The sequence below is a fragment of the Argentina silus genome (assembly GCF_951799395.1).
Source record: "Argentina silus genome assembly, chromosome: 1".
Taxonomy (NCBI): Eukaryota; Metazoa; Chordata; class Actinopteri; order Argentiniformes; family Argentinidae; genus Argentina; species Argentina silus.
This window is the reverse complement of record NC_139655.1, coordinates 29,150,017-29,170,058: the sequence shown is the minus strand read 5'-3', so window position 1 is coordinate 29,170,058 and position 20,042 is coordinate 29,150,017. Positions and strand designations below refer to the sequence as shown.

Here is a 20,042-nt window from a genome sequence, read left to right as displayed (position 1 = left end):
ATGGATGTCATCGTCACCGCACACAAAAAAAAAAAAGAGCCATTATGGAAAGACGGAGAACATTGGCCTCCTCCACAGAGTAAACAAGTCCTGTTTGAGTGGTTAAACAGGAACATCCATGCTACGCTGGATAAACCACTCTACGTTCTCAAAAAATACATAACCTAAAAAGCCTCATTATGGAACTTAGCCTATATCAAATCATGTTGTGATTTCCATGGAATAAGCCCACTGGGCCAAGTCCACGTCTTCTATGGGGGTCAGATGAGGTTTTTCCAGAACTCACAGAATCAGAATCTCACCTACAGGTCCAGCTACGTGTTTCTACGGTAGTATGTGTGGTATGGGGGTTTGCCCTCAAGGTAACACAATGGGACATACTGTACTGTACGTACAGTAGAACTACAGTGAATCCTATCCTCTACCTGCGACACTCCCCCCCATTTCCTCATGTGAGTGATTGGGTTAATAGCCGTGTGGTGCAGCCTTATGTTCAGAGCACAATCTGCCCTACTTCTAGAGGAGGGAGATGATGATGAGTCTATATACAGGGGGCCTGCGGGAGGAACGGCAGCGCCACGTAGAAGAGCGTGTCACACCGCGCCAGTGTGCCGTGCCACCATATGGTGGAGAGGGAGAGGGAGAGAGATTTAAAAGGTAAAAGCTCAGCCCCATCAGGAGGACTTGGGGCCAGGGGGAGTGGGAGAGAGGAGGAGGAGGAGGAGGAGGGAAGGAGGGAGGGACGAGTGGAGGGGTGGAAGAGAGGCGGCCGAGGGAAGCCAGTCGTGTGGTGACTGTGCGTTGCAAACACACACGCACGCACATTTTTTCGATGGAATCCGAGTGGGGGTGTGAGAGAATGGAGGTGGCGAGGGTGAGGCAGTGTGCTTCCCTGTGCTGCACAACTCTCACACACACACACACACACACACTCACACACATTCGTCTCTTTCAGTGTTAATGGTGTGTGTATCAGCAGGCCCTCTGCAGGCCCAGCGGGCCCCAGTCAACCAGCCCAGCTGCTCTGAGTACAGGCCCATCACTCACTGTCCTACACTGAGAGCACGGCCTCACTCCCCCTGTCTCCTCCTGACGCCCCCACCCCCACCCCCGCCCGTTGCCCCTCCAACTACCTCCACTGCCCCACTAGGGCTTCCCGCTTATTAAGAAGCACAACAGGCTCAACTGAACATGCCGATGCCTGAGAATACAGTGAACTTTGAACGGAAGTGCGTGTGTGTGTGTGTGGGCAGGGGGGGGGCTGGCAGATAGAGCCTCGGCATTTCCCCTGGCTATAAAATGCTCCGCTATGCTATTAAATAATAGACCACATCAAGTAATCAATTACCCTGCATACACTGTATTAAGACAGAAAGCTCTAGACAACTCAGATAAGTAACTCAGCGTAAGTGGAACACAAATCCACCATGATTTCAATTAGGTGAATGTATGCAGACAGCACGACATGAGCATACAGAACTAAATTAACCGCTGCCCCTAGGAGGGAGTTCTTTGAAAGGCCATCATCAAAGCGCATCACATCCTCTTGAAGAGCTCCAGATTAAACATTCAGCTGCTTGTTGTGCCACATTTGTGTGATTTAGGCTAAGTGGCGGGGGTGGATTCATACATACTAGTACGTTGACATTGGTTAATTCCAACCACTACATTCATGTTTAAGAGAATCCCATGCTCCAACATACAGGATGAAAAAACACTATTTCCACACAGCTCACCGTCACACACATGCACCCCTGTCCCTGTCCCCCCCCCCCCCCCCCCCCCACAAAAAAAAGGAAAAGAATAAAAAGGAGGTCCAAATGGAAGTTGAACAGTACAGCGGATAAAAAAGGTTTCCTTCTTTCATGGACAAAAACAACAAAAAAAGAGGTGAGGAGGAGAGGAACGGCTGCTACCTGAAGCTGTAATAAGGAGTTGGTTCTGGAGTGGAGTAGGGAACAAAGCAGAACACAGCACAAACCAGGGCTTATTTAGCCCTTTCCCTCAGTGGTCGATGTACAAACACACATTACTGCCTTCTGAGGGAGGCAGGGGTGTCACTCCAGCCTAGCATGAAGAGGGGAGGGAGGGAGGGAGGGAGGGAGGGATTGACAGACGGTAGCCAGTGTGCTGTGTGCGTTTTTGCATCACATTGCTCACCATTACATAACCAGGGGCCTGTGAGTCACAGACAACCTACACCATCAGCCAGTCTGACTCACTTACAGAGGCTGAACACTATGGCTAAATCAACCCAGCACCTACCTACCCACCCAACAATTAAACACAGCCTGAAATCAATCAAACACACACACACACACACACACACACAGTCAGGCTTGTAGGTCTCTATAGGTTTCAATCGAATATATTGATTGGCCCTTGATGTTGAACGGGGAGGCCTTTGCACTTAAGAGCACCTCAGCATGGTGAGGGGCCTTGGACAATACTCTAGGGGAAACGCTGCAAATTTGGTGGTGACTAAGCATCTATTTGGCTGGGAGATATGGCTTGGCGCTTGATGTCTTCATAGCTGATCCAGTGGCCTTGAGAGAGTAAAAGAAACGATGGACAGACACAGACACAAAACCAAAAGGTGGCCTAATAACGATATCGGCCAGAGTGGCGATGTTCAATAGTTCACTCCTAGGTACCTTGCTCCTTTATTTGCCGAATCTGTTTCACAGTTTCCTTCAGGATTGCACATTTGTCAGGCTTGACGTTGAAGTTGTCAATGTCGTTGAAGTTGGCGAAAATCAACTCAGCGAGCTCCTCGATGTATTTGTTCTCGTGCTCGCGGTTTCTCTTCTCGTTGCTTCGCTTGGGGCTGCGGAGACAAAAAGGAGAAGCCCAGTGTGAGACAGTTAAAAAAGAGGAGAGACAGAGAGGAGAAGTCCAGTGACACAACGCAAGGATAGAGAAAACAGAGACAGAGTGAGACAGAGAGAGACAGACAGAGAGAGACAGAGAGAAAAAGAGAGAGGCCAGCAGCTCCACATTCCTGATTCAGCTCACAGCAGGAGAGAGGGGAGACAGAGAACACAAAGGGAGACATCAAAGAGGAGAAATCTACAGGAACTACAGTGTTCCAATGTCATCACTCATTTCTGATCATTCAAGTACACAAAGAGCCTATGAATTTTCTGATCAAAACTAAAGCACTGGGAAAATGGAGCAACTTTGTACGTCTATTGGCAATTTTTCCGTTACGTGGAGTACTTATAAGTAGATCCTGTGGAGAAAAGGCTACACTTCTGGCTCATGCTGAGAAGTCATCATACAGTACCCACTCCTAACCTTGACTTGGGGCAGACAAAGGGGGGAGTCAAACTTTAACCACACACAAATCTAAATATACATCTGGCCCCTTCAGCATTTTTTTTCCTTTTCTGTTTGCAAGCATGGAAAGTTGCATCAATAAAGATGACACATCTCTGTTGTTCTATGAATGAATTATGTAAATGTGGAGTGTTCACTTCTCTCTGCTGCAGGTGAGAGGGTACAGTCAGCTATTCATAGGATCTAGACTTCTGTGGGGCCCTTTTGCTCTATTGGGTTATGAGTAACATGCTGGAATTGGAATGCATAAACAAAGGTGAAACCATCCAACTGAAGTCAATCCTGAGCGTGAGTCTAATAGTCCTGAGCTGTCAAACAGTGTTACTGGAGCAGTAACCTCATTGAGACCAGGCGTTCCTAGTTTGGAAAGCCTGGTGAAATCCTTTTTCGCAGAAAGGGGGTGGAAACCTGTTTGACACATCGCCACACGTCAAACCAATCAAATGCCTTCATCGACTAGATTTTGCACACTTCTAGAAAAGACAGAATTTGTTTTAGGTTTTGTTCCATTTTCTTACAAGCTAGCAAATTAAAGCTAGCAAACAAAATAGTCCTACTGAAAAAGAAGGAAAGGCAAAATAGCCCTCGGAAAAGAGGACGGCACATCACAACAAGCACTCAACTACAGGCATGTGGGGGAAGGGTTCTCGGAATGTAACATCCAATGAAAGTGCGACCATCTCCCATTGCTCCATCCTGGTTCAATCCAAGCCAAATCGGCTAATCTAAAAAATCTCCAGACCTCCAAAAGGAGGCGTCAGAACAACGTGATCTGGAGGAATGGCTACACGGGAGTACCAAACCAACAACCACCGACATGTGGCCGTCTCACCTTGCTCATAAGTACACTGTAGTGAAGGGTAGAGGGGAGGATATAAGAGTCTTCTTACCTGGGACCCAGTAGGTCGGAGGAACATTCTTTGCGTTTCCGAGACTCTGCCCTCGCAGGGTCAGAGGGGTTTTCACCGACTCCACTCATCCTCAATGCATATCAGCGTCTGTGAAGAAAGAACACACACACACACATTTTTAGACCGAGATAACGCAACAGGCGAGCACACAGTTGTTTGGCCTTAACTGGTTTCAAGAGATAACGTTGGTGTTGGCAGGCAGACCTGGATGCTGATTTTGGGGGGGGGGGGGGGCTGGGGTGTAGAGTCTAACATGGGCTAATTGCGGTGACACACACACACACGTTGTTACACAGACTGCTACACACACGCGTGTTCAGATGTGTGCCTGTGCTGGGGGGGGGGGGGGGGGCACTGGTTGATCCACTGCAGGAGAAACCAGTGAAAATGGAGCGGAGAAACGGATTCAATTATTTCCCTCTGATGGCACATCGCTCCCCAGAGAGACAGGAAACGAGAGCACAGTGAGACAGAGAGGAGGAGGAGAGCTCCCCACTCACCCCTCAAACTGTGTGCTCAACTACACAGGGAGAAAACCCACACTTAACCACACGGGGCTAAATCACAGCAAGGGCGGCCATGTGCACAAACAACACTGTCCACAAAACAAGACGTGTAGCCTACATTTATGACACAATTCTTCGTCTGCCTTCCCCATTTCAGCGAGGCTCAATATCCGCTCACTTGGGTTTGTTAATTTCACGTTCCTGTGTCTACCAATTCCCTTTTGTCCCCTTTGAAGAAAGAACAAGAGCATTCATTCACTACCCCTGTTGATCCACAGACACACTTGACTTCATTAGAGCTGCCTTGGTACATGGACCGTTTCACTCCTGCAACACAGGCCCATTAATCAGCATTTGTCTCCCTCTTCGTCATTTTCCTAGTAATAAAATGTCATGTTAACCATGGAAACGTCCATCTGGTCCTTTACCAGCACACTGTGCTGTGATACACTCTGAGCCTCACTCTCTTAACCATGGGAACGGCCATCCGTAGCACACGGTGTTCAGTGCTCGGCCGTTACGTAACGCAAGACAGCACAGCGCAGTGGCCGTCTCGCTACGGGGCTGGCTGAGCTAGCGTTAGCGTAGTGTAGCGACAGACAGCCTGCAGGTCTAAACTGCCGCTGTGCTGGATTGCAGTGGCCTACTTAAAGCCTAATGGCAGGGTCTGTGCTCAAATGGCTGAAATCAAAGCAGTGGTGAGGGAGGCAGAGAGGGGGGGGGGGGGGGGGGGGGGTGGCATGACTGTGAAGGGGAAACACATGCAGGGGGCTCTGCTGCTCTGCTTGGTGGCTTTGAATATGCCCAGTGAATGAGGACAGATGCTATCGCCGCTTCTCGGCCTGAGTGAACACTGTGCAGACAGAGAGTCTATGGACTCATTAGGGAACAAAGAGGCAGAACAAGATACTGATAAACAACAATAATTTGTCATCATGGATAGCGATGCTACATGAGGGTGTCTTGACAGTTTGGTGTTGTACAGGCCTGCTGTACAAGTTTAAATAGAGGATATGCAGGTCTTTGACGATAATGCAGAACAAGACTGTCGAGCTCACATACTGTAAGCAGCACTCTCAATCCAATTGGTTGTCTCCCGTCTCTTTCAGTGCGAGTCACGACGGGGCTGTTGAATCTAATAGGCACAGCCAATCCCCCCCCGCCCCCTTCAGCCTGCAGAGCTTTGGAGCTGTTGATGCCATTGGTTGCTCCGTTCTCCTTCACTTGGTGGCGCCCGAGTGGGGCAGGTGCTCATGGCAGGGGAGAGCGGGCCACCCCGACTGTGGCGACTGGGCACGTCTCAATGACAACATCAGAGACAGTCATGTGGTGGGGCCCTCTACCCTGTGATAGGCCAGCTCTAATCCTACAGTACGTCCTCCAGCCGTACTTACGTCCTAGTAAGTACAGTACCATTACTGCCCTGTACATGTCATTGAGTTAATCATCTGTAGGCCAGCCTATAGGGGAGTGTTTAACAAGACAAGTCATGGACCAGCATGACAGTGAACACAGTGATCATGTGTTGTCGTTCCCCGATCGCTGGAGATAAGCAGTGCATTTCTTTTTGCTTTGGTCTTCCTAGTGTCAAGGAAAAAATAACAGTTACACTAAAATTAAGATCTTTAATTGTCCCCTGTGGACCTTGAGCTGTTTTCTGTACAAAAGACTCATTCAATAGAGTAGTGCATGAGAGACTGTTCACAAAAAGGATTATGTCTCGCAAGATATGACCCAGAGGTATAGGCCAAGTACTAAAGGATGGTTCTGAGAAAAGGCATGGGAATGGTGCTTTCTGCGTCTCCTCTCTGCTGCTGGAACGGGATTGGTGGTCAGAGACTAGGCTTTACCATAAATGGCGACGGGGGGGGAACGCACAGCAGATTCGAGAAAAAAGCAAATAACCCTGCTAGCATGGGGAGGAGCGTGGAGAGTTCAGGAGATGTAGACTGTAAATAAAGCCTGGAGAATAAACCCATTTTCTCACACAATATATACTGGAACACACTTGAGATGGGACAGCTTTACTCATGAAGACAGATCACAGCTCTGTTCTACAGCTTGACTCATAAGCATGGAACTCCCAATGAAGGCGTGTCTAATGGGTGTTGCAGTCTCCATAATTACTAACTCAACACTTTTTAGTCAGGTAGGTCACAGGGACTGAAATTGAAACTGCAGTCAAGAGTGTACCGACTGCAAGTCAGCAGGTAGAAAATCAAGGAGATGTGCGTGCGTACAGCATCTCGATACCACGGAGTGGCTTCACGGTGTGCAGAAGACTATGCTCAGTGTAGTGGAGCTCATGGTTTCGACAGACGAAGAAACCGATTCCCTGCCTTTTTTTTCAACACACGCATCTCGCTCCACGGCTTATCTAACAAACAAAACAACAACCGCAATGGCGTCAAAATTGAGTCAGCACTCGGGTTGATGGTGAATAAATCAATAGTATGTCATGTTCTAACCAACATGACCGACTGACTGACTGGAGATCAGACTAACCGAGGTCTCAGGTGCTCGCACACACCAAATTCACTTACAGGCAGTTACTATGGTAATGGAGTCACCCTAATTGCCACTGCTGTGCACACACGTACATACAGTATGAGCGCACTCGGCCACGCAGACATTTACTACAGCGCTGACGTCTATACAGTCTCCCACTACTACTGCTGCTTCTGCTGTTGACGTCTTGAACAGCAGGGTGATGGCGGTGATGATGACGATGGTTGGCGTCTAGAGGCCCGGTGCCGCGTCCGCTAATGATACACACTGCTGAGAGTAATTAAAGACTGTTCTTATTGAACAGGTTAAGGGTGATGATGCTCAGTTTAACATTCTCTCAGGCATTTGGTGGCTATTAAAAATACAGATAAATGTGAACCCGTAGTTCATGCGACAGAAAAGTCAGACAAGGGAGACAGACTGTGCAGCCAGTGCACTGATACACTGCATTAATTATTCACACACACACACACACACACGAGAAGAGATGAGCAGACCAGCCCTCCACAGGGCTAGCAACCTTCACACACTCGCCAGAGAGACAGACTGTTCCAGCCTTCATCCACAGCTTCACATGCAGAGCCAGGTACTGCCTCCTCACTCTGGAGGGGAGGGGGAGGGAGAGGGAGAGGGAGAGGAAGAGAGAAGGGGGGGGGAGCTCAAAAACATCAAATCCACTCCTCAAGGTTTGTTCACCACACACTGCCACAATCTAAAGCAAGCCTAGTGCTTCCACAATGACCAGAGGTTTGAGTGTTGGTCATATTCAGCTGGCTCGATATCAGCCTGTGCGTTCCTGCATCAGTGACACCACTGAGGTGATGTTCTAATCACCTTAGGTCAGGCTTAGGGGTTAAGCCCCATCCATGGCTAGGCTAATAGAATTACACCTGTGGCCGTGTGCATCCACTTAACCCCGTTTCACAGGAGACGGGGGGGAAGAGAGAGAGAGAGACAGGTCAATGGAAGCATAACTTCATTAGCCTCCTGATGGATTGGCACCTCTTAAAGAGGCCTGCTGCCACTGACAGTTTATCATCGCGTCAGCTCAGAGTTCATTAGAGATTTAAGTCACGGCGTATGTCAGTGATAACCTTATCTCAGACTGGGAATTATATAGCTCAGACTGGGAATTATATAGCTCGGGGGTTAGTGGTGGCAGGATTCATATGACACGAGACGGGCCATCATTTCACACCGATAGTTTCTGAATGGCCTTTATTCAGAAGTCAATTGCCCCTATGATTATGCCCTAGTAGAAGCACACTAAATCGTTGAGTGTCATTTTTCCATCAATCTCTTGGTCACAAGGGACAGTAGTGGTGTCTGCTTTCGTTCTGAGTGGATATCCTCCCAGTAAAATTGTGACAAAGATAAGCAAAATACTTATCAGTCAGTCTTAGAATATAAAGTGAAAAACATAAGTAGGTAAGTGAGATTACCAAAAAAATGCATGACAAATAAAATGTAGATATTCCTCAAATGATATTAGGCTTCATGAGACTTCTACTCAGCTGGAGCTCAAGTCCATGGCTAGGAACTCAAGTAGCCATAAGCTAAAGGTTTCCAGTCACACAACAGACTACCATTTACATTAAAAGACCCAACCTTTCCTGCCCCCGCCCCCCCCCACTCTCTTTCTCTCTCTAAGCATTTCTCTCTTCATTACTGCCCTTCTTCTCTCCATCATTACCGTCTGACTGCTTTAAATGAAGGGTTGTTACGACCATGGACAGACACAGCTAGCCATGCCATGATCCCTGAGCACTCAACAAGCATATGTACTGTATAAAAGCTTTCAAGCAGTATTTTTTGAAAGCATAAAACAACAACAAACAATATTGAAATACCTGGTTTAGGAATACATTGGAAATTAGTGTAAAAGACAGACGATACAGAAATGTGACGCACACAAAGCCATCAACCATAATGAAATGAAAAAAAAAAAAGATTGACTTTGAGTGTCTGGGGTGCTCTTGATTGACATGGTTGAAGGTTTGTGCGTGCGTGAGAAGATCTTAGGTGACACTGGAGCAGACTTCTCTAGTCTGTGAGGAGCCGCTTAGTCTGGCCTGTTTGGAATGCAGTGAGAACTCTAGAACCAGGAAGAACGAATGCAAGAACCCTTCTGAGGAGGAACAGTAGAACTGGAAGCCTGTGGGGGGGGCGGGGGTGGGGGGGTTCTGAAGGGAGATACAACATCATGACAGCTCCGTCTCCTCACAGAACCTCCCCTGTCAGAACCTCCCAAACTACTCAACAGCCTCCACACTTGTGCTGGTTTGAGGTAATATTTGGGAATTATCCAGAAAGAACCAGTTTATCTAAACTACAATGGTAGCAGCCAGTTTCACAGATTTTTCAGGAGCCAAGTACAACCGCTTTTTTAACTGTCATTTAGGCCTAGGTTTATGTACAAGCCAAGTTGGACAAGTATAAAACAGCTAGGCCTACGTCCATCTGCCTCAGGGACTAGCACATTAAAACAAATACTTCTCGGTGCGCCTCCTAATAAGCATGTTTGACTACTTCTAAACCGTTCTGCTCAACTGAAGTTCAGCTGCCTTAACCACACAAAGACAGTGAGCTGAGCCAATAGTGCCGGAGGGGGGGGGGGTCTTAAAAGCACTGAATCACCCATTCCAGTCATACTACAACAGCCTCTGCCAAGGAGGGGGGCATGTGCCAATGTACCATGCCTGTAATCATGTGGGTTAGGCGGGCTTAGGGGCCCAGAGACACACCCTGTGCTTATGGGGCCCTGCTCCCCCGTGTGTGTGGGGCATGACTGTGCATTAAGCGGCATGTTAGATCAAAATCAAGAAGGGGGGAACCTTTTGAAGTCTTTACAAGGCACCGAGAACCTTCTTGAGAAAGCACTGTAAAAACTGCACTGATGGATACTGAACAATGTTCTTCTTACCCTGACCCCAAATGGCTCCTTCTCCCTCCATATGGGAATCGGGGAGGAGTGAATGACTTGTGGGAGCTGCATCACGGGCTATCATTTATTTTCCCAAATGGAGCGAGATCCGTCATGGGGGTCAGTGGGGCCCCAGCGAGTTCCCTGTGCTTCTCGTTTTACAGTTCAATATTTGCATGGGTGGGAAGAGCAGCGGGAAGAGCCAAGACACACAGAGACGTGTTGGGACACTGTCAGCTGGTATTAAAGACAAACACGGCTAATTAAAAACATTATCGATTTCCACAACAGGGGGGGGGGGGGGGGTGCACATAAACTCCCTGGCCTCGATTTGGTTACCCCAAACCAGATGTGCTGATATTAGCTCTGGGTGTTAGAGAGGAAAGGGAGGGGGGGAGGGAGGCGTAGCATGAGTTTCAAGTTTGGGGAAGCTTCTTTTTTAAGGGGGTATGGGGATCCTCCCCCAGTGAAACGAAATGTCAAAATTCTACACTTTTTGACATGACAACAATAACTGTAGGGGTTGTTTACAATCATAATCCATGAAATCCAAGAGAGTAAAATTGGGTCTATTAGAAACGCATTTTTATACTCATGCAAAATTACGTTGGTAAAGGAGATGAATGTGATTGTTGCAAGAATAAACGCCTCTGCTTAGTGTGAGAATAAATCATTCACTTAAGATTATAACCACAGGAGTAATTGGTACATTTATTTCAATTTATTTTTGGGGAAGATTAGCTATGGGACACTACGCCAATGGAGAATGCTTCAAGAGTATACAAACCTGACAACTAAATATATATTATAATTAATAACACTAAGCTGACTGACATGTATGCCTCAGTGTATGGACATGACATGTATGCCTCAGTGTATGGACATGACATGCATGGCTCAGTGAACAGACAGACAGAGGAGATCAATGAGAAATAGGTGGGGGCAGGTAATGAGAAAGGAGAGAACACAAGCGAGGCCGAGAGGGAGGAGAGGGAGGAGAGGGAGGAGAGGGAGGAGAGGGAGCAAGGAGAGGAAGAACAGTAGGAGCATAGTAAAACCAGGCCACAAGTCAAGCTTATCCATCTCTTGTCATCTGCCATATTGCTTTTTCATTTATATTGTCATTTCAGATCGGTACAGATGAAGGAGGACAGCAGGCCTATTTGAGATTGAGAGAGAGAGAGAGAGAGAGAGAGAAAGAAAGAAAGAAAGAAAGAAAGAAAGAGAGTGCCATACATACACACACACACACACACACACACACACACACACACACAGCTCCCTGTCTCCAAGCTCCACTCAAGAGCTCTCCACTCCAGAATCACTGTGGTATAATGGCCTTAAAGTGCCAGATTGCAACCCAGAGCCAGCCCCCCCCATTTACCGAAAGCTGATCACATTCATGAATCTTTAACACTGACAGTCACTTCAGGATGCCACAGGGGGAGGGCCTGCTGTATAATAAACACATTAAGCTGAGGAAGTTGGGGAGGTTGGAGGTTGGATGGGGGGGGTCGAGCAAGACAGAGTAGGGACAGCAAAATTGATTTTACTCCCATAATTCAGCGACTCTCCACAACAATAGAGTCACCAATTCATCCGAGGCTCAAAGGAGGGCAAGAGAGAAATACAGATGTCTTCATGAAAATCTAATTAGAGGAAAAGGTTAAACATCTTGGTGCCTGAAAACAAATGTGTTATGCTGTCAGTGTCAGGTATCATAGAATACATCATCCACAAACGTAGTGTGTGAAGCACTCTCCCACACAGGGCCCAGGCCAGGGCTATATGAGGACACTAGAGAAGATATTTCAGCTGCTTTAAAACATTTTTTTTAAAGATTTCTTAAGACAAATTATTATGAGAAAAATGCTGTGCCATCAAAAATCGCCGCCAAACTCTGGGCTGGCCAAAGATCATAACAACACCTCGAATCTTACATAATCTACATTCAGAGTTAAGTAACGTCCTCATGCGGCATCCAGATGCAGACTTCAAACACTGCATTCCACCTGGGACGGTCTAAATCCTGCAGAGCGCCAGGAACTCCTGTATCCATTACAAATTGTTAGAAAAAAGGTGGAGACTATTTCAATCATCTACAGTCCTCTAATAATGCAAGGAACAATTGGGGAGGGGAAGGAATCGTGAAAAAAAGAAGAAGAAAAAAGAGAGCGGGGGAGAGAGGGAGGGGTAGAATTCACATTAGCTACTATTGTGTGAGCTGTAATGTTTGCCATGCTGAGAGTGGGCAAGGAGCCTGTGTTAGTGTAACCAAGTGCAAACTGTCCATCGTCACTTGTCCACTAATGAGGCCATGCCAAGTGTGATCAGGCCCTTGTAAGCTGTAACTGAAGCACGCCGCCAAGTGTTTGCAGTGTAAACTGAGGGCCATGCCCACACACACACACACACACACACACACACACACACACACACACACACACACACACACACACACACACTCCCTCTGTCATCTGCTTCTAATGACAGCTGACAAACTACTAGCCCAGCCTCTGATGAGATCGACACTACTGATCCTCCCCCCCACCCACCCCGCCCCAAAAGCCTTCCCCTCCCCCCCTTCTGTCTCCTTCTCTCTCAAGGAAAACCACCACCAGTGAACTAGGAGGCAACGCTCAGCAATGCAGTTAGACACGGAGGGAGCAAATAAACACCAACACCCATGTGAAACCGGATCCTTTGGTGGAGCAGGATGGGAGGGGCCAGGGGTTACATAAGAGGAGCCGGCTCACCTTGGCTTCAGTCCAAAGAAGAGTCCCTCAGGGCATCGCTGCAGGGAGGGCAACGCTGGGAAATCTTTAAGCATCATCCACTTCTCTCTGCTGAGGAAAAGGGAGGAGGAAACAAACTGTCAGGTTTTCACATCTACGTTCAGGTTTCTGATTTTTGAGCACTGGTTTGAGTTGAGGAACCATACATTCTTCACCTGTGAGATAACAACCTAGGAGAGCTTACACACAATATTTCACCTACTGAGAGACTGATGCAGAACCAATACTCAGAATTTAATTCAAACTGTAGGCGAAGTTAAAGAAAATCACACTCATCTGTGTAGGCTACAGGGCCTGTTCCATCTCCCGCGAGAGCTGGCTGGCTTATTAGATCTTAACATGGAGCACGCCTTTTTAATTACCCCCGCCAACTAATTAGTGAAAAAAAAGGATTTCAATCATATCCCTGATCTGAGAATTAGCCGGAGAAAAATGCAACTTGCTCTACAGCACGTGGTCATTTGGAAAAGCTGCAGGTAGCTTCTATCGAACAGTTAACAGGGAAAAGCCTGCACTAAAAAAGTATTGACCCAAAACAACTTCTTTACTACACGGCAACACAAGCAAAATATCTGTTTGGGATGTTTTGCTCACATACCTGCCAACTGAGCAAGCTGGGGAATGTACTCATGTCATGTACTGACGTAATAGGAGGCAGAAATCCCCTTTTGAACTCGGCACAAGTTCAGTCAGAGAGAGCTATGAATGGCACTACGATATTCAGCATTCAGTACAAGAACACAACAACCAGAACTGATTGACATGATCCAATAAGGGGATATGAAAAGCAGTGGTCCTCATTCACTTCTGAAATGTTGCCTAAAAAACTAAGTCCCATGATGCACAATCAAATTCCGAACCCACACACCCCTTATAAGGGGGCAGAAGCAGATATGACATCTGGCTCAGTACTTGTCTAAAGCCTGTTGACCATGTTTAGAGACCGGCTAACACTGTTATAAGGAATCTGTTGAAAAGAGAGTTGCGATTTTGCCATGCCAAGTATCTCTCAAAACATAGTCAATGGGCTTTAGCTAGCTCTAGTACTGAGCCAGATGCCACTTCCGACTTCTGCTCCCTATGAATGCCACCAAGGTCAACCCCTCAGTCATGTGCAACCAATCGAGTGAAAGTGAGACAGGCTCTATTCCCGCCCAGTGAAAAAGAGGGTCATGAGTACTCCAACAAACCGTCCAGAGAGCTGTGGTTTAGGGAATGACTCATGCTGCTTTTCTGTTTGTTAGTATTTTCTATGAAATAGGCCTAGTACGCTTCAATGAATTAGCATTACACTTCAGTTTAATTCATCTATGGTCTAACAAAAACAGTTGTTCCAGTTCAAATTAAAAACCAGCAAATTAAAAATTTAATTTCATGTAAATGGCTGTTTGTTGTGTGAATTGGCATCTAATGATATTATTCCATCTGGTGAAAAGCTGTTAGAGGCTGGTTGTTTGTGAGAAGGGGGGTGGATTGGAGGGGGTTTCCCTGACTAAGCTTCCTATGATCTGAAGATTCAGTACGGTACCGGGGAGGCCCCACTTACTTCTACCATCACTAACATGCTCAGAAGTTCCTCCTATCAGACTAAATATCACTTGCATTCTGCTTCAATGCTAGTTAGGTCAACCCTCAGAGTAGATTTGCATTTAACTCAAATATAATTGACTAGCCTACATTCAAATCTGGTCCAGGTCATTGTATTTTCCCATTTTCAAAAGTGAAGGGAGAAAACTAATTCCCTGTTTTTCCCCTTCCCCATCTCTCATCCCGTCTCTCGACCTCATGCCCCCTCTTTCTCTTCTCATCCTATAGAGGAATTTCCTCCGCCTTGTCACATGCTGAGTATCACCCAGGCACATCTCACGGTCACTGCCATGATGAAGTTCCTGGCCCCTGGAGTGGGGTGGGGCCTGTCCTCAGATTTGCTCCTTAATCTGGAGGTGTAGGATCAACTTAACCTCCCCAAACACAAATCTTAGATCAGTGTTCAGTAACAACTTGAACCCTACTCCTGTCAGATTTGAAGCACTCCAAGAGAAGGCAGAGAGCTCCTTTACTCTTCAAGAGCTCCCTCCACCTCCTAAGCTGCAGCACACTTGGCTGAGGCGCAGAGAGGTGTGTTTAACACCAGGTTTAATCTCAACAACCACAGACAGCGCTGCCAGATCTGACACGGAACTGAGCTGACTCACCTTAACCGTTACACTGAGGTGGGCTTCACGTCAAACTTCAGTGCAGTAAACAGCCTAGGCTGTATTTTTAAAGAATATTTCCTATGAAATGATAAATGGATCATTGCTTTCAATTTGTCTTTGTTTTTTTTCTGATTGATTTGCCTAAAAATGAGTTATATTGATTGTTTTGATGGCACTCAGATTTGAAGATGCTTAGCCTATAGTTGAAGATTTAAGAATACACTGCAATATCAAAGTATAGCCTACTAAATAGTTATATCAGAATTCCCACAATGGTCATTCCCTGTAGCCTACCTCCCTGCCTGCACACGCACACAGTCGGTTTAAAGCGCTGACCAATGTGCTCACAATCCTGCCATCTGTAGGTATTTAACTGGAGGTCTAAGTTCAACAGGCTTAAAAGTTCAAAACCCCTTTCTACACCAGCCAATTAAAACACAGCTCTGAAGAGTTGCTGTCCATTTTCACAACCGTGTCATGAAAGCTCATAAAGGAAATTTGATTTATTTTTTCCCAGATGCTAAATGTACTTTTTCTCTACATGTCAAATGCACCTGGCTCAACACATAATTACACTGGCGATCCTCATGTGAAAGTGATACTTTGACTTTCTGAGGAAATGAAACTAAACCACATCTGGGCTCACGTAAGAAGGCTAGAAGGCTCATAAAGACAAAGCCTATAAGCCACATACAGCAGTGATACCCCAAGAGAGTCCTCTGTCGAGCCCAACCATGCCGAAGGGGATGTCACTTCAAAACCCCGCGTGGCTGTGTGTGTGTGTGTGTGTGTGTGTGACTTTTGATCAACATGTTCCAGCTCTGTCGCTTCCTCCCTCTGACAGCTCCCATGTCTCCAGTCAGATTCACTTAGAGGGGATGTGATTGAAGGTGAGCAGGATTGTCCAAAGCCAGAGCCGGCTGGGGGTGGTGGCTGTAATCCTGTACTTTCGCCTGGAGCTAGAGGAGAGACAGCAGGTGCCGCGGCTTCTGACCGGCTCTGTCACTGAGGGCTCGCTAACGAGGCAGCCGGCTAATCGGCCCACTCAAGAGGCTGAGGATTAGACTGGGGTGGGGGGCCAGCGGCAGATATTTCACCCCTGCAAGAAATTGACCATAATGGCCAGGTCACGGGGGCTAAACGCCAATGGAGCCCCCAATGGCTGCCTTTTCAATGGCGCCCTAATGGCCCTCAAATTCAATAAGACGTTGGAGCTCTGACGTCCAGCCTAATAACACTGGCCTGCCCTGTTGCTTACCAATCCCTGGCCCCCGGGTCATATCGAGGCTTCTACTTCCTGGCTCTAATCAATAATCAATACTTTCTACCTAGGGGGCCTTACACAGTAATCACAGATTGGAAGGTGTTGTTGGATACAAAAGATCTGTCTATAGCTAAAAGGTTAGGCTATGTTAGCTTACTGATATAATCTGAACTAGTTCTCAGCTGGGCCAAGGCAGCATGGTGTAATAGCACATAGGTATGCTGTACGATAGTATGCTACTACAGTACGCTACTACTGGCTTCCAGTCTTTGGGTTTCAACGCTCTGCTAAAACAATTGCCTCATTGCTTTAGCCGTGCTAAGTCGAGCCAAGTGCCTGCACATCTGTTGCTCCAATAGGAATGGAGCCAGCTCATTTTGCCTTGAGTACAAGGGAAGGTAAATACAGTGTGTTAACAGACAATGTGTGTGTAAGAGCAATTACAGAACCAGACCGCTGATAAGATGGCTCATAAACAGCGAGTCACAATGACTGGACTGGGCGTTAGTTTCTGACTGAACAGAAACGGGACTGAAATTCAAGCACATCATCTCACTGGGGAATTTGTGACTTTGCTTACAGCTTTCCTTTTCAGATGTTGCACAACTCATCTTATGACCAAGCACTCCTGCTCAGTTTTAGAGGGAAACCGCGCGTGCGCACAAACACACACACACACACAATTGTTGTGCTCACACTTGTGTACTGCACAAAAGCCCTACACATTCACATGAATCAAAGTCAAAACTCACACAGCCAAAAGCAGTGATGCTCTGCCTCTGACTACGTCTGGCCTGTTAATGCAACAGGCTTGTATTGAAGCAGCCAGTAGGGAGAGGAAGGGTCTGAAAGGTTTTCCGCTCCATTGAAACAGCATGCTCAGTAATAAGCTGTGGAGCATGTTCAGGGGATGACTCAACTCCAGCATTGCCTGATTAGGCCTACCACTGCTCTTCTCCTGGTACACATAATTGAACCAGACAGAGCAAAGTGAGGTACTCTCCTCTCTCTCGCCAATGTTCCCTGTGCCACATTTACGCGTAAATAGTCCTGCAGACCTTTTTTCTAGCCAGGTGAGACACAGAGAAAAGAAGATGTTTTCCTCCCTTAGCTAAACACCGTTGACCCCAAATGGAGTCACTGTCATCTGTACACTGGTGTTGAGTTTGATAGCTGAATTTTCCATTTATTTTGTTCTCATATCAGTAAAGATGCAGGAGAGGAGACTAATAGAGCCGGACATAGCCCAATATAGCAATGTCTGCACCAATCTCTGTGGCCAGAGTCCAGAGAGGCTACCTCAGCCCCTGTAGGCCAGTACAGCACCAATCTCTGTGGCTGTAGTGAACCGTCATGGCTACTGCATCCCCTCTCTATCGCGTGCTGCATTTGTTTTACTCTGCTGCCAGATTAGACCTAGCCGGGTTTGTTTTGACGACCCATAATTCCAGGTGCCAAAACCACAGATCTCTGGAGCAGAGGGATGAAGTGAGGCTTTTGTGTGTGTATGTGTAAAGAATTATGGGTCACGTACTAGTGTTTGAAACATGACTTTACTAATGAGGCCAACATATATTGAATCAATCATTAAAAATCATCCATTAGAGAACACTGCCTAACTTTATGCTCAGATAGCATTCAGCCTTTGTGCAGTACAACAGTGAGCCATAAAATAACCCAAGCACCAAGCCGTCGTAAAGATGTCAGTTCATAGCAAAGCATAGTTTCAGCAAGCTAATTCATTGAGCCTGCTTTGTGAAACGCGCTCGCTCCCCCCTCCCTCCTCTGCTCTCTAGCCCTGCGCAGCCTTAAGGCCGATTCATGCTTCATCGACAACAACGCAACAAGGGGTCTGTGTAGGTTTGAGAAGGTCATGCAACTGTTGCAGAGGAGGTTGCACAGGTGGTCAGGCACCTCTCTCTCTCTCTCTCTCTCTCTCTCAGATGTTGCACACCATTAATTGGTTGGTTAGTGAATGGAGGCGGGGATGAAGTACTTCTATCAGTAGCTTGCTGGCATCATTGAAGATCGAATTCATCGTTCGTTCAATTCAAGATGGTGAAACAAGTTTGTGCGAATGAAAAGAAAGTTGGAGTAAACAAAAGAAAAGTGGAACCGTGGCTGGAAATCAAACAAAGCCCACCTTCTTCGTTCTGCTCACCTGGCTGGGAGTATTCATAAAGCACGGGGAGACCGAGACAAACTCTCCTGAGGTAAATACAGGCAGCCTTTGTTTACTACCTAGCTTTGTTTGTTAACTAGCCACTTCTGCTACCCTACTTTGACTGCAGCTGTTCTCAACCATTAATTATGTAATCGGTAATATGAAAGCCAAATGTGTGTTCCATCTAGTGAACATGACACCACTGCGCACAGGCTGCGTGTAGGCCACGCAGAAGTATGAATTACAGAGGGCTTGCGACAGTGTTACGCAGCACGAACCGCGTACTAGTCGCACAGGTGACGAAGAAGCATGTAGAGGCCCTTTAAGGAGGCATAATAACTGCCGGCTAGTTACCAACCCGCGGACAGATACTAGATCAGTCAATCTGCAGCAGGAAGGACGGAGCAGGGGAAGTGGCCCCGTGTCATCAGGAGAGCTGGGAAAGACCATCTCATATCTGGGGGGCAAAATGACAGGAAACCCACTAACAAGCCAGTCAGAGGCCATCGTTGGGTTCTTGGTTTGTTGTCATAATGTCATCGCTCTAATTGAATAAATTCAACCAAACAGAGACAACAGTTGCTTACAGCGTCTTGTGTTTGAGCCACTGGATGAACATGCCTCCTCCACTGATGTTTTAAGTCTGTTCAAAAGGACAACCGGCTGGCCTTAAAGACACTTGATCTGGTTCAAAGCAGGTAAAGTCTGACAATCGCTGACGAGACTTGTTCCCTCTCTCTCTCTCGCCCTTTATCACACAGACACACCTCTCTCTGCTTGACAGTGAGCATACATAGTGTGTTAGTCAGAGGAAAACCTATAAAACATGTCACTGTAGGAACACCGTCAAGTCAGCATGAACGAGAGAGAGAGAGCGCTTGTGACTTTTGCAGTCCCACCTGGTATAGTGGTGGTCAGAGTTTGACCCTCTCACTGTGCACGGAGAGGAAAGCCTGAAACTGAATCCACACATTCCTCCGGCTTTATGACGTGAGAGAGAACCACCGCTGTTTCCCCTGGCAGCTCTACCTCAAACTCAACCTCAACCCTACAGCCAGCACACTGCAACCTGGCCTCACTGACTGACACACACGCACACACACACACACACACACACACGTACACACGTACACACACATACCCAAACACACATGTAAAAGACAAACAGCCAGGCAGCTTCCTGAAGCCCGAGCTCTCTGTGCCAAGGATTACACCCTGGGAGCGTTGCCAACCACATGCTAGCATCCTCACTGGCGCCCAGTGCCACAGGCAGACGGCAGTGGAGGGCACACTGGACGGGACTACGTATCAATAGTAAAAGGAACATTTGTCTCCACGACTTAACAGCAAGTTATTAGTTGTCTAAATAGTCAGGAAATAGAAACGAATTTGAGCAAATAATCAAGAAAAAAGCCTTTCACCATACCAGGAAGC

The 20,042-nt window shown here is 47.0% G+C and overlaps 1 protein-coding gene across 7 annotated transcripts in view; it reads right to left on the bottom strand.

Moving 5' to 3' along the window:
* The window catches only part of ncoa2 (nuclear receptor coactivator 2), a 55,051-nt gene that overhangs the window by 28,633 nt on the left and 6,376 nt on the right, over nt 1-20,042 (bottom strand). For 6 of the 7 annotated variants that reach the window (XM_083680168.1, XM_083680172.1, XM_083680173.1 and 3 more), the window contains exons 2-4: nt 12,944-13,033; nt 4,230-4,337; nt 2,655-2,827 (exon numbers count right to left, since the gene is read on the bottom strand). In XM_083680168.1, the coding sequence (XP_083536294.1) occupies nt 2,655-2,827; nt 4,230-4,318 (262 nt within the window). In that variant the 5' untranslated portion in view covers nt 4,319-4,337; nt 12,944-13,033. The remainder of the gene's footprint in view (nt 1-2,654; nt 2,828-4,229; nt 4,338-12,943; nt 13,034-20,042) is intronic. The other variant, XM_083680169.1, reaches the window with a different exon arrangement.